Below are 14,240 nucleotides of genomic sequence, written 5' to 3' on the forward strand. Positions count from 1 at the left end.
CCGCTAGTTAACCCTTTCACCCCCTTTTGCCAGTGTCACTAAGCGATCATTTTTCTGATCGCTGCATGTGTCGCTAGTGTCGCTAGGTAGCTAGTTATTTTTTTAGGTTCACCGCCAGGTTTTTATATCGCTAGGTACCCCGATATACTACCCAATAATGTTTTTAACCCCCTGATTGCAGCTAGTTAACCCTTTCACCCCCTTTTGCCAGTGTCACTAAGCGATCGTTTTTCTGATCGCTGCATTAGTGTCGCTACAGTCGCTAGGTAGCTAGTTATTTTTTTAGGTTCACCGCCAGGTTTTTATAGCGCTAGGTACCCCGATATACTACCCAATAATGGTTTTAACCCCCTGATTTCCGCTAGTTAACCCTTTCACCCCCTTTTGCCAGTGTCACTAAGCGATAATTTTTCTGAACGCTGCATCAGTGTCGCTAGTGTCGCTAGGTAGCTAGTTAACTAGGCTCCCAAAAAGTCCCCCACATGTGGTATCCCCGTACTCGGGAGAAGCAGCAGAATTTATTTTGGGGTGTAATTTGACTTCTGCCCATAGCATGTGTGAGCAATATATCATTTAGTGACAACTTTGTGCAAAAAAAAAAAGTTTGTAATATTCCCGCAACTTTTGGCAAAATATAAAATATTCCATGGACTCAACATGCCTCTCAGTAAATAGCTTGGGGTGTCTACTTTCCAAAATGGGGTCATTTGGGGGGTTTTGTGCTATTTTGGCATTTTATGGCCTTCGAAACTGTGATAGGTAGTGAGGAGTTAAATCAAAAATTTGCACCCTTAGAAATCCTGAAGGTGGTGATTGGTTTTCGGGGTGCCGTGCGCGACTAGACTCCCAAAAAGTCCCACACATGTGGTATCCCCGTACTCGGGAGAAGCAGCAGAATGTATTTTGGGGTGTCATTTCACATATAACCATGGCATGTGTGAGCAATATATCATTTAGTGACAACTTTTTGTAAAAAAAATGTTTTATTTTTTTTTTTGTCATTATTCAATCCCTTAGGACAAAAAAAATAAATATTCAATGGGCTCAACATACCCATCAGCAATTTCCTTGGGGTGTCTACTTTCCAAAATGAGGTCATTTGGGGGGGATTTGTACTGCCCTGCCATTTTAGCACCTCAAGAAATGAGATCGGCAGTCATAAATTAAAAGCTGTGTAAATTCCAGAAAATGTACTCTAGTTTGTAGACGCTATAACTTTTGCGCAAACCAAAAAATATACGCTTATTGACATTTTTTTTACTAAAGACATGTGGCTGAATAAATTTTGCCCTCAATGTATGACTAAAATTTAGTTTATTCGATTTTTCTTATAACAAAAAGAAGAAAATATCTTTTTTTTTCAAAATTTTCGCTCTTTTTCCATTTATATCGCAAAAAAAAAAAATCGCAGAGGCAATCAAATACCATCAAAAGAAAGCTCTATTTGTGGGAAGAAAAGGACGCAAATTTCGTTTGGGTGCAATATTGCATGACCGCGCAATTACCAGTTAAAGCAGCGCAGTGCGAAATTGCAAAAAGACCTCTGGTCCTTAAGGTGTTTATTGGTCTGGAGCTGAAGTGGTTAAAGTTGCAGTAGCTGACAGTGTTATATGGTGGTTTAACTGGCAGTACACTACACAGACACACTCAACGGATACACTATAATATACTGCAATATAATGCGCCAAATGTACAGTGACACACAGAACTATATGGCGTTAAACTGGCAGTAACGTACACAAAAGTAAATGGCGTTAAACTGGCAGTAATGCACAAAACGATATGGTGTTAAACTGTCAGAAATGCACGCAGAACTATATGGTGTCAAACTGGCATTAACATACATAGAACTATATGGCGTTAAACTGGCAGTAACGTACACAAAAGTAAATGGCGTTAAACTGGCAGTAATGCACAAAACGATATGGCGTTAAACTGTCAGTAACACACACAGAACTATATGGCGTTAATCTGGCAGTAACGCACATGGAAGGTAATGGCATTAAACTGGCAGTAGCGCAATCGAATAGACGGTGTTCAACCGTCACTACACTGACGCCATCTGAACTGTACCTACTCTAGCTATACACTAATGTAAAGATTACTGACACAGTCTCATTACACTACACTGAATCTATCTGAGCTGTCCCTACTCTACACTAATGTATGTATGTATATATGAATGACACAATCTCACTACACGACAGCGAAACTATCTGAGCTGTTCCTACTCTAGCTGCACACTATGCAAAGCTAAATGATGGTCCTCCTCACTACACTCACACTATCCCTAGACTGACACTAAACGAATCTTCTACACTGACAGTTGAAGCAAAATATCACAGTATAGCACACTAACTAACTAATAGCACTGAACAGAGCCCTGTTTTATCTATCTCCGTGCCGAAATCACACTGAAAATGACTGCCATTGAAAGAATACTTTTATACTGTGGGGCGGGAATGAGCCATAATTGGATAAAGTCACGATGACAGTGTCCAATCATGACTCTGACAGTAATCTGTGCCCTGATTGGCTGAAGCTTGCACTGATTCAGCCAATCAGGGCTTGCAATGCACTGTTCAGCACCTCAATGCATTGTGGTCTGTTCGGGGGGCCGGTCAAACCACCCCGTTTTGTTCGGCTATTCGCCGAACAACTAAAGTTTTTCCCGAATTCGGCTGAACCGTTCACCCATCCCTATCTGCTAGTCCATTTTCATCTGATCCTATACAATCCACCAGACGGATGGAAAAAAGGACCACCACCCGTCTGGATTTTGCAGGCAGGATCAAATCGGATAGCAGCGGATGTCAGTGGACTGAAGCCATCATTTGACTAAAAGGCTGTCAGCAAATGGTTAAAACTGTATTGCAATGTTTGTGAACTGAAAGACCCTTTTTGTATCTTTCAGTTCACAAAAAGGGTCTTTCCCTTTTTGTGAACTGAAAGACACAAAAAGGGTCTTTCAAAAGTTTGCTAGAAAGGGTGTAAATCAGGGTGCAGAGGTTTCATTCAGAATGTTTAGTGTTAACATGTGGTCATACCCCTTTAACACCTGATGGAATATATATATGTGTATAAGCTATTGCGATTTCAGAACAAATTTATCTTATCTTTATAATATAGGGACTGGAACATCCCCCGCCAGTAGGTCAGCCAGCTTTGCCCCAGTCCCCAGTGCAGATACGCCTTCCCCTATTGTTGGCTGACACGATTGCCCTGACTCTGATGGGTATGCTTGGATGTAAAGGGGTTCAGCTGGGCACTCCTTAAAGTAAGGAGGGGCTCTGGTGGGCACAGATAGATGTAAGGATGACTCTGTTGGGCACACATGAAAGGGCACTCTTGGATGTGAAGGGGTACTGTAACGGGCACTCCTGGATGTAAGGGGGTGGGCTCTGATGGGCACAGATTGATGTAAGGAGGACTCTGATTGGTACACATGAAAGTGAAAATCGAATATGCACTCCTGGATGTAAGGGGGACAGATAGATGTAAAGGGGATTCTTATGGGAATACATGAAAGGGAGGACTCTAGGCACTGGTGGATGTAAGGGGAGACCCTGATGGGCACAGGCAGATGTAAGAAAGACTCTGATGGGCACACATGGAAGGGAGGACTCTAGGCACCCCTGGATGTCAGGGGGACTCTAATGGAAACTCCTGAATGTATGTAATGGGGGGGGGGGGGGGGGTCTGATGGGCACAGATAGATGTAATGATGATCCTGATAGGCACACATGAAAGGGGGAATCTAATGGGCACTTCTGGATGGGGGGGGGGAGACTCTGATGGGCACAGATAGATGAAAAAAGGGCTCTGATGGGCACACATGAAAGAAGGACTATAGGCACTCCTGGATGTAAGGAGGAATCCAATGGACACTCCTGGATGTAAGGGGGACCCTGATTGGCACAGATAGGTGTAAGAAGGACTCTGATGGGCACACATGAAAGGGGGGACTCTAGACACTCCTGGATGTAAGGGGGACTCTGATTGGCACAGATAGGTGTAAGAAGGACTCTGATGGGCACACATGAAAGGGGGGACTCTAGACACTCCTGGATGTAAGGGGGACTCTGATGGGCACGCTTAGATGTCAAGGGGGGGACTCTGATGGGCACACTTAGATGTAAAGGGGGGGCAGACTCTGATGGGCACCAGAGGCATACCTAGGGTCTCCAGCTCCCTTGGCAAGAATCTGTATCGCCCCCCCCCCCCATTATACATTGTCACCCCCGTATTTTTGAATATGTTCAGGTGTTTTTAACTAGCCTTGCAGGATAAATGTAATTTTTGCATGTGTGCGCTGTAATCTGTTTTGTATTATACATTGTCAGTCTACATTTTTAAGAGTAATCATTTGTATATAATTATCTCAAATCTGCTTCTTCCCCTACACTACACACTGACCACTACACTGCACACTGACCACTACACTGCACATTGACCTAACCACTACACTGCACATTGACCTAACCACTACACTGCACACTGACCATTACACTGCACATTGACCTAACCACTACACTGCACACTGACCACTACACTGCACATTGACCTAACCACTACACTGCACACTGACCATTACACTGCACATTGACCTAACCACTACACTGCACACTGACCATTACACTGCACATTGACCTAACCACTACACTGCACACTGACCATTACACTGCACATTGACCTAACCACTACACTGCACACTGACCACTACACTGCACATTGACCTAACCACTACACTGCACACTGACCTGACCACTACACTACACACTGACCAGACCACTACACTACACACTGACCACTACACTACACACTGACCACTACACTACACACTGACCAGACCACTACACTACACTACACTACACACTGACCAGACCACTACACTACACTACACACTGACCAGACCATTACACTACACTCTGACCACTACAGTACACACTGACCAGACCACTACACTACATTACACACTGACCACTACACTACACTGACCAGACCACTACATTACACTACACACTGACCAGACCACTACACTACACTACACACTGACCAGACCACTACACTGCACTACACACTGACCAGACCACTACACTACACGCTGACCAGACCACTACACTACACGCTGACCAGACCACTACACTACACGCTGACCAGACCACTACACTACACGCTGACCAGACCACTTCACTACACGCTGACCAGACCACTACACTACACTACACACTGACCTGACCACTACACTACACACTGATCAGACTTCTACACTACACTACACACTGACCTGACCACTACACTACACAATCACTTGACCACTACACACTGACCACTACACACTGACCTGACCACACTACACTGCACACTGACCAGACCACTACACTACACAATGACTTGACCACTACACACTGACCTGACCACACTACACTACACACTGACCTTGGGCACCCATTGGGCACACATGAAAGGGGGAATCTAGGCACTCCTGGATATCAGGGGGAATCTGATGGGCACTCTTGAATGTAAAGGGGCACTCTGATAGGCATTTCTGTATTAAGCAGTACTCTGCTGGATATTCCCGATTGTATGGGTATTTTGATTCATAAAACAGTTTTTGCAGCCCATGAGATTTGAGAACTAGTAAAATATTGAATGTACATAAAAGTTTGCAGACCTTCGCCCTCGTGCTGAGACCAAATAGGTAGTGAAACCAGCCAGTCCTCACGATTGTGTAATTAGTTCCCTTCTCACACGCTTCCTCGGTCACCTCTCTGCTTAGGGGGTTTATTATAGAAGTGTAATGCCTATAAAGCAGCAGCAGGTGGCAGCAAAGCACCCTTTGCTAAGAAGCGCCGTCCATTCAACCAACCAAAGAGGAAGTCTGTGTTTATGGGCGGGGCTAAGCTGCGGCTCTGCAAGTTCCTGGATTGTTCTGATTGTTGTTGGAGAAGATCACCTGGGGTTCGTATGAAGACCGGGAGACGGGTAAGTAAAGGAGCGGCAGGTTGTTATTTGTGTGCTGAGAATCCTCCCATCCCCATGTATGTACACTGGGAGCGTGTTCTGTATATGGAGGAGAAATGTCTTTGTATACTTTATACTGATTAGGGGAAATCCTATCTAGCAGATGGAATGGATTCCTTTCCAGGGTGATAAGAAGATGCCAATGTACAGAGACTGTTTAGTACATTGGGTGATAAATGGCAGGTTCTCACTCTGGTGAAGGTTGGGTCAGATCTCTGACATAACCTCTCATAGTGGTGTTCAGAACCAGTCCAGTCCAGTGTGAATAAACTTTCCAGCTCAGCTGAACCTATTATGGGGGGGGGGGGGGGGGGGTTTCTTAAAGTAGAAATCCAGGCAAAGCCTAACTAATCTTAAAAATGCTCTCTTACCTCTCCCAACATCTATTCTGACTCGCCTGTGTAAGAAAGATCTGTATACTTCCATATTTTCAGCCCATTCCTGTGATCACCCCTGTGTCAGCACTGGCTGCAGGGGAGAGGAGGAAGCACCAACAATGGATGGTCCATAGGAGCCCATGGGTGATATCGCTGCTCCCAGGCATTCCAGCCATAGTTGGCTGACAGGAGAGATCACATGACCGGACTGGAGCAACCTGAAAACAGGTACTGTAAGTATACAGATCCTTCGTACACAAGTTAGTCAGAATAGGGGTTGGGAGGGGCAGGGAGCATTTTTAATAGCAGTAAGTTTTTGCTTGAAATTCTCAACCCTCCCCCCCCCCCCCCCTGTTTAAAAATAATAAACATGTTATACGTACCTCCCCTGTAAAATAGTTTTGCACAGAGCAGCCCCATTCCTCCTCTTTGGCTCTCCTGGCCCCTCCCTTCTGTTGAGTGCCCCCCACAGTAAGCAGTTTGCTATGGGGGCACTCAAGCCAAGCCCAGCTCTGTGTGTCCATTCAGACACTGAGCCACGGGCCGGCACCGCCCTCTTTCTCTACTCATTGGCTGCCCCGCTGCTGTCTCAGCCAATGAGGAAGGGAGTCTGGGCGGCTGAGACACTTGTGCAACATCGCTGGAACTAAGGGGACCGCATGTAATTGTTATGGGGGCTGCTGCACACAGAAGGATTTTTATCCGAATGTGTAGAATGCATTAAATAAATAAATAAAAAACTGCCTTTAAAATCGTTTTAACTGAGTAATTTGGCCCCTTTTACAAGGGCGCCACCTAGTCCTGTCTGTGAACAGATCTCCTACTGAATTGGAGTAGGATGGATGGATATCACTTTTGTGCCGTGACCATTCAGTGTTTAGCTCCCTTTTTTCCATGGACACAAAGTAGATATATTGGTAGGGGGGTGCAAACAGACTTGCATTTTTATTTTTTTTTAACTGTAGACTGGCAGGAACAGGTGCACAGCTCTGAATGTAGGCACAGTGCAGTCAGAGCCATGCCCCTGTTCCTGCCCAGTTGTCAAATTTTGAAATGCGACTGTCCGTGGCAGCTGCTGTATCTGCATTTACTTATATGGACCGCCTGTGCACAGTTCTGAGGTGGATGCATATGCAGCAAAAAGCAGCTCAGCGGGGAGGACAGGTCCCAGCACCCATCTGAATTATGTGATATACAGCAAAACCTTGGTTTGAGAGCGTTCTGCAAGACGAGCTAATTTTTTTAAATAAACATTGACTTGATATACAAGTAGCGCAGGGCTCGACAAGCCCCAGGCGCCAGGTCGCCAATGCGACCAGAAATCGCAACCTGGCGCCTAAGCTGCCACCAGCCCACTCGCTATTGATGCCCCAGACATGCAGCACATGAATACTGACTGCCGTCCTCCTCCCTCCTCCACACTCAGCGGCACCGCACTAAGTGTGTGAAACTGACAAGCAACGGAGAGAGGAGGATCTATCAGATTTCAGCCTGATGTCGGGGAGGGCGGGACCCAGCAGCTATCAAACACCAGCCAATAGGATCGGGGCGGGCCGCTACGTGTATGTGGCCCCACCCCTTTTTTTAAGCAGCCCAATAGTTGGCTGGTGTTTGATAGCTGCTGAGTCCCGCCCACCCGACTAAGCACCACCCACCCCGGCCGGGTCCCGCCCACCCCGACATCAAGCTCAAATCTGACAGATCCGCCTCTCTGTTACTTGTCAGTTTCACACCCCGGCTGGGTCCCGCCCGTTCCGACATTAAGCTCAATTCTGACAGCTCCTCTGTTACATTTCAGTAACAGTGCTCCATGTGAAACCTGCCAGTGCCATCTGCCACCACCAATCTGTGCCACCTGCCAGTGTCAGTGCCACCACCAACCAGTGCCACCTGCCACTAACCAGTGCCACCGCCAATCAGTGCCACCTGCCAGTGCCACCTGCCAGTGCCACCTGCCAGTGCCAATCAGTGGCACCATCAGTCAGTGCCACCTGCCAGTGCCGAGTGTCACCGTCAATCAGTGCCACCTGCCAGTGCCACCTGCCACCACCTACCAGTGCCACCTGCCACCACCTACCAGTGCCACCTGCCACCACCAATCAGTGCCACCTGCCAGTGCCACCACCAACTAGTGCCACCGCCAACCAGTGCCACCTGCCAACACCAGCCAGTGCCACCACCAATCAGTGCCTTCTGCCAGTGACTAGTGCCACCGCCAACCAGGGCCACCTGCCACTTCCAAACCAGTGCCACCTGCCAATCAGGGGCACCTGCCAGTGCCACCTGCCAGTTCCAAACCAGTGTCATCTGCCAATGCCAACCAGTGTCACCTGCCAATGCCATCTGGCAGTTCCACATGCCTGCCAGTGGCAACCAGTGCCACCTGCCACCGCCAATCAGTGCCACCTGCCAGTGCCAACCAGTGCCACTGCCAATCCCTGCCACCACCAATCAGTGCCACCACAAATCGGTGCCACCTTCCAGTGCCACTGCCAATCAGTGCCAACTAGTGCCACCACCAACCAGTGCCACCTGCCAACACCAACCAGTGCCACCACCAATCAGTGCCATCTGCCAGTGACAACTAGTGCCACCGCCAACCAGGGCCACCTGCCATCACCAACCAGGGCCACCTGCCATCACCAACCAGGGCCACCTGCCACTTCCAAACCAGTGCCACCTGCCAGTTCCAATAGTGCCACCTGCCAGTTCCAAACCAGTGTCACCTGCCAATGCCAACCAGTGTCACCTGCCAATGCCAACCAGTGTCACCTGTCAGTGCCATCTGGCAGTTCCACGTGCCTGCCAGTGCCGCCTGCCAGTGCCAGCCAGTGCCACCTGCCAGTGCCAGCCAGTTCCATCTGTTGCCAGCCTTACTCTTTCTGGTCAGCCCATAACACTGATGTAACAGCGTTTCAATTGAGTTATTGACTGGGTGCTCCATTGTGAGTAGGGGATAGGGGGTGAAAATGAGTGGCCTTACCCCGGGAGCTGACAATCCATACCACTCAAAAAAAAACAAAAAAAAAAAACTGGCTCCTAACTTTTCTAACTGGCTCCTAAATTCAAAGCACATTTGTCAACCCCTGAAGTAGCGTCACGTCACAACTGAGTATAAAAGAGAGGAGAGGCGCCTCTAAGTGTAGCAATACAGTTACATTTAATAAAGGTAGAACATTTGGCAACATATTGCTACAGAGGTAGCTCTCTTCTCTTTAATACTCTGTAGCTCCTGCTGGATTTTGCTTCTAATCCCCTTGTGAAGGCTTCCATTTGTGAATGGACATTTTATGTTTACACAACCTATCACATTGCTATAATATTTTTATATGGACTATAAATGGAAGGACTTATGATTAAATTGTTGTGGAACGAATCATTTGAGTTTCCATTATTTCTTATGGGGAAAATCGCTTTGATTTACAAGTATGTTTCTGGAACGAATTATGTTCGCAATCCAAGGTTTTACTGTAGAAGTGCAGCGCTTCAACAACTTGTGCATAAATGAATACATAAATAAACAATCAGACCAAACATAAACCGGTGATGTGACAGTTCATTGCACCAACAGTTGGCTGATACAAGCGCAAATGTGTCCTCCTCTACCAACCACTTTTTCGGTTTGGTAAAGAGGCTTGATTGCAAACTTTTTCTCTTTGGTCTGCAATAGTTTGCCAATTAGCTGTAAAAAATTTGAGAAGGGGGAAATAGGTGCGAGTTTGAATGAGGCAGTGACTAGGTAGAGTCATATGCCTCCATCCCTGGTGCAGATAAAATAGAAGGGAAATTTGGGACTTTAAGTGAAGCACACGGTTTTGAGGTGATAAAAAAAATCAATATATAATATCAAGTTTATTGGTACATACACAGGTGTTGAATTGTAACACAATACAGTAAATAAATAATGTTGCTCAGTAACACATGATACCTGTATGTACATACTTATCGCCTCACCGCCATGTTGTTGGTTAATAACCTAGACCTCTCCAAGTAATATAAAGAAATACATTGATGGGTGTGTATATATATATATATATATATATATATATATATATATATATATATATATATATATATATATATATATATATATATATATATATATATATATATATATATATATAAAATATTTGGTTTGATACAAAGAAAGGGGGGGGGGATCCCTCCTGGTTACACACAAGTCAGCTATGGGTTCCAAATGGGGTGGTGAAGGCCATAGACATAATGGGGGACACTTCTCTGGGAGCTGTGGCCAGCGGCACGAGAACACAAGAAATTGTGAATGGACTGCCATGGGAGTGATGTCCCCATTGAAAATCAAAAGTGATGCAATATGTGTCTCAAAGGACAATCTGTGGAGAGTAATAAAGTACATGTCAATGTAAATAGTGGATGTCTGATATAGGGAGGACTAAAGCCCAAAGCATGGTGTTAGGAAAGGTAAACCCAGGTGAGGAATCAAAGTAGAAAATAGCATATAAAATGAGAACATGTAGCTCCCAGCACCCCATTTAGAAACCTATAGCTGACTTGTGAGTAACCAGAAGGGATTCTCCCCTCTTTCCTCTTGAAGGTAATCTTCAACTTACCACCAATAATATTTTACATACATTCATTTAGTATAAAATGACTTCAGTGAGATCTTCAAACCTTTTAGAAATGTCCCCTGATATTGGGCAGACATTTGGTCATGTACAATAAATAAATATTTATTTTAGATTCTTTGCTTTTACCTCTGTTGATGTACTTAGAGCCGTTTCACACTGAGGCAGCATGACTTGCAGCGGGACTGCCTCAGGCGACCTGCACTTGACTTCAGCGGCGGCTTGCAAAATGACTTCTGTATAGAAGTCAATGCAAGTTGCCTGAAATCGCCCCAAAGTAGTACAGGAACATTTATCTAAGTCGGAGCGACTTGAGTCGCTCCTATTAGAACGGTTCCATAGTACAGAATGGGATGCGACTTGTCAGTCGCCTGACAAGTCGCCCCTGTGTGAACTGGCTCTTAGGGTAAAGCGATTGTAAACAATCACCTTGTAAAACAATCCATTCAGTTTAAAATAGAAATGAAAGGCAAAACTTTTGTGTATAGATCTAAAAAAAAAAAATTATAAACACTTTTTTTTTTTCTTTCACAAGTGATTACATCCCCTCTGTTCTCAGCTGCATAAGAGCGGGGGGGCAACAGTGCACTGAGTTTCCCAGTGAATGGCTGTGCAGAGGAGGCCTATCAGGACAAGTCTTCTCATTGGAGGAGAGCAGGCTGAGTTCCTAACACAACCAGAGAACTGACCACGCTGTTTTCCCTTGCTTAATGTGGTCAAATTTTAATAGGAAAGCAGAGGGACTGGGAGGAACACCAGGGATTTCACACAAAGAAAGCAATACAAAGAGAACAGGATACTTTCTCATACACCTAGATGGTACAGCAGGCACATATTTGGAATATAAACTTAGATGTCTACCTCTATTACCATGTTAGGCAAACATCTTATGATAGAGATTTTATCGCTTTAATTTAAAATCCTTTTATGAAGCAGGAGAAATCATATATCCAAAGCAGTTTTTTTCTATATTTCTGTTGTTACACAAGTTGTTACTCTACAGGCAGGTGTTCAGAGTAAATCTGGAGCTGGACTAAAGTGGAACTTACTGCATTATTATGTATATCTACTTCCTGTTTTAGTTCCCTTTTGTTTCTTGTCATGTTGGATTTGCCTATCTGATCTTTCTTTACTTATGTTGTTCTTCTTTTTTTTTTGTTCTTACTAGTATTTATAACGGCACATGAATATGAGAATTAAAAAACTAAAACGCGAAACAGAAAAACATAAATCTGTCACTTCACAAAATGTGCATTCCCCAGTTCCCATCTATTTAAAATAATGGATTATATCTTGTTTAAGGGGATTGTCCATTTTGAGACAAAAATGGAGAAAGTCTTTGTTTCTGCACAGATGCTGGACTTATCTCAAAGTGCATTGTTTTTTTGGATGAGGGTACATTCCTTTATCTTTTCAGTCACCTTGGTTACTATTACTAAAGATGCAAGCGTTGCCCTACTAAATAAACCAGTTCAAAATTCAACAAGACACACGTATGATATACTATATGTTTTTAGCAGCCAATATTGCTATTGTAACTGCTTGTAAAAGCCCAGCCTTAGACATAGCTTTAAAGGGGACATTTTTACATATAGGTAAGTCTATGATGAGGTTTACCTATATGTACTGAAAATATTTCCTAAATGTGTGCCATTTAGGAGATATTTGTCTTGTAGCGGACCACACGTTGACACATGAGTCCCGTTTCTTCCCCAGTGTGTGCCCTGACTGGTGGCTCCTATGCACGTGTGCGGGAGTGACGTCACGGGGCTCCAGCCAGTCACAGAGCCAGGGTCGGCAGCCACTGAAGGAAGAGGGACGAAGATGGATGCTTCCACCAGCAGGGACATTGTGGTTATAGCAGGCTTTGTTTGCAGGTAAGTGCCACATAATGGGCCAGTATGTGATGCATATCAACCCATTATGCTTTTACTTTGCAGGGGAATAAAGAGGAAGTAAAACCATCAGGGTTTACTTCCTCATTAATGAAACATAAACTCAAGTGGATCACGTTAAATGAAAAAGTAATAAACGTCTTGTGAGACAAACAACCCCTCTTCGTTAAAATGTGGTCCCCTTGGCTCGTCTACTTGCAGGTGCCAAACACACGGTCTTGACTCCAGGAACACTTGGTGGTAGATTCCGAACAGACTCACCTTCTTTTTTTTCTCCTTTCTTTAATCTTTTAAAGATTGTTGAAAGTTGTATGACAATGGAGAGAGCAGTTGGATTGTATAACATAAGTTAATTGCCTTATTAATCTAAGGATCTCTTCATAGAGGTCACGCACTTTTGATGTGTTAAATATCATACATATCATCTCTACGTATATCACAGATAGACCCAACAAGCTGTCTCTTTGATGGCCCTCATTCATTTCTTAGGCCATTATGGGTCTAAGTTAAAGCGGGAGTCCACCGGGACTCCGCGTTTTTTTTTTTTTTTTTTTTAAAAGCCAGCAGCTACAAATACTGCAGCTGCTGACTTTTAAATAGTGACACTTACCTGTCCAGCGCGCCCGCGATGTCGGCACCCGAAGCCGATCGCTCGCTCGTCTGTCGGGTCCTGCCGCCGCCATCTTGGGTATGGGAATCAGGAAATGGAGCCTTTCGTCTTCATTTCCCGGTTCCCTACTGCGCATGCGCGAGCCGCGTGGCGCAATCCGGACGGTCCCCGCTGCCTCTGGGAGCTGTGTGTTTCCCAGCAGGCAGCGGGGCACTTGCTGAAGGGGGCGGGCGCTTGCGGAAAGGGGCGTAACGTACGCCCCTTTCCGCAGAGAGCTAGCCCGGAAGTGGGTGCAGTTACCTGGATTATCCAGGTAACTGCACCCCCCTCCCCCCTGAAAGGTGCCGATTGTGGCGCCGGAGGGGGGGGGGGGATTCCGATGAGCGGAGGTCCATTTTAGGGTGGACCTCCGCTTTAAGTAGCTATTTATCATATATTTGATCTCCCTCTTTGTAGGGGATTATGGGGGAGGCCACAGTCAGTTCCTCCTCTTTGCCATGGCTCTACTATGTCCCCTGTGTTATCATTTTTCTCTTTCTATTATGTATTTGTTTTTGAATATACAGAGCTTAGCGAGGATTGTTCGGTGCTCTGCTTTGTAATGGTTATCCTTTTATGCTTCAAAAACTTTCAAAAAAACAATTGAAACTGAAAAATTGAGAATGTTTGTAAAGTGGCAAAGTCATCTGTTTGATTTTTAAATAAACAGATACTAGAACTGGCCACACAT

General features: G+C 45.2%; 1 protein-coding gene across 2 annotated transcripts in view; it reads left to right on the forward strand.

Moving 5' to 3' along the window:
- Positions 1 to 5,863: 5,863 nt before the first annotated feature.
- RNASET2 (ribonuclease T2) overlaps positions 5,864 to 14,240 on the forward strand; it is a 108,532-nt gene continuing 100,155 nt past the window's right edge. The window contains exons 1-2 of one of the 2 annotated variants that reach the window (XM_077486626.1): positions 5,939 to 5,985; positions 12,722 to 12,882. In XM_077486626.1, the coding sequence (XP_077342752.1) occupies positions 12,746 to 12,882 (137 nt within the window). In that variant the 5' untranslated portion in view covers positions 5,939 to 5,985; positions 12,722 to 12,745. Of the gene's footprint in view, positions 5,986 to 12,721; positions 12,883 to 14,240 lie in introns of both variants that reach the window. The other variant, XM_077486628.1, reaches the window with a different exon arrangement.

The sequence above is a fragment of the Lithobates pipiens genome, unplaced genomic scaffold (genome assembly GCF_037356315.1).
Source record: "Lithobates pipiens isolate NorthernLeopardFrog02 unplaced genomic scaffold, aLitPip1_a1.2 Scaffold_18, whole genome shotgun sequence".
NCBI classification, from domain to species: Eukaryota; Metazoa; Chordata; class Amphibia; order Anura; family Ranidae; genus Lithobates; species Lithobates pipiens.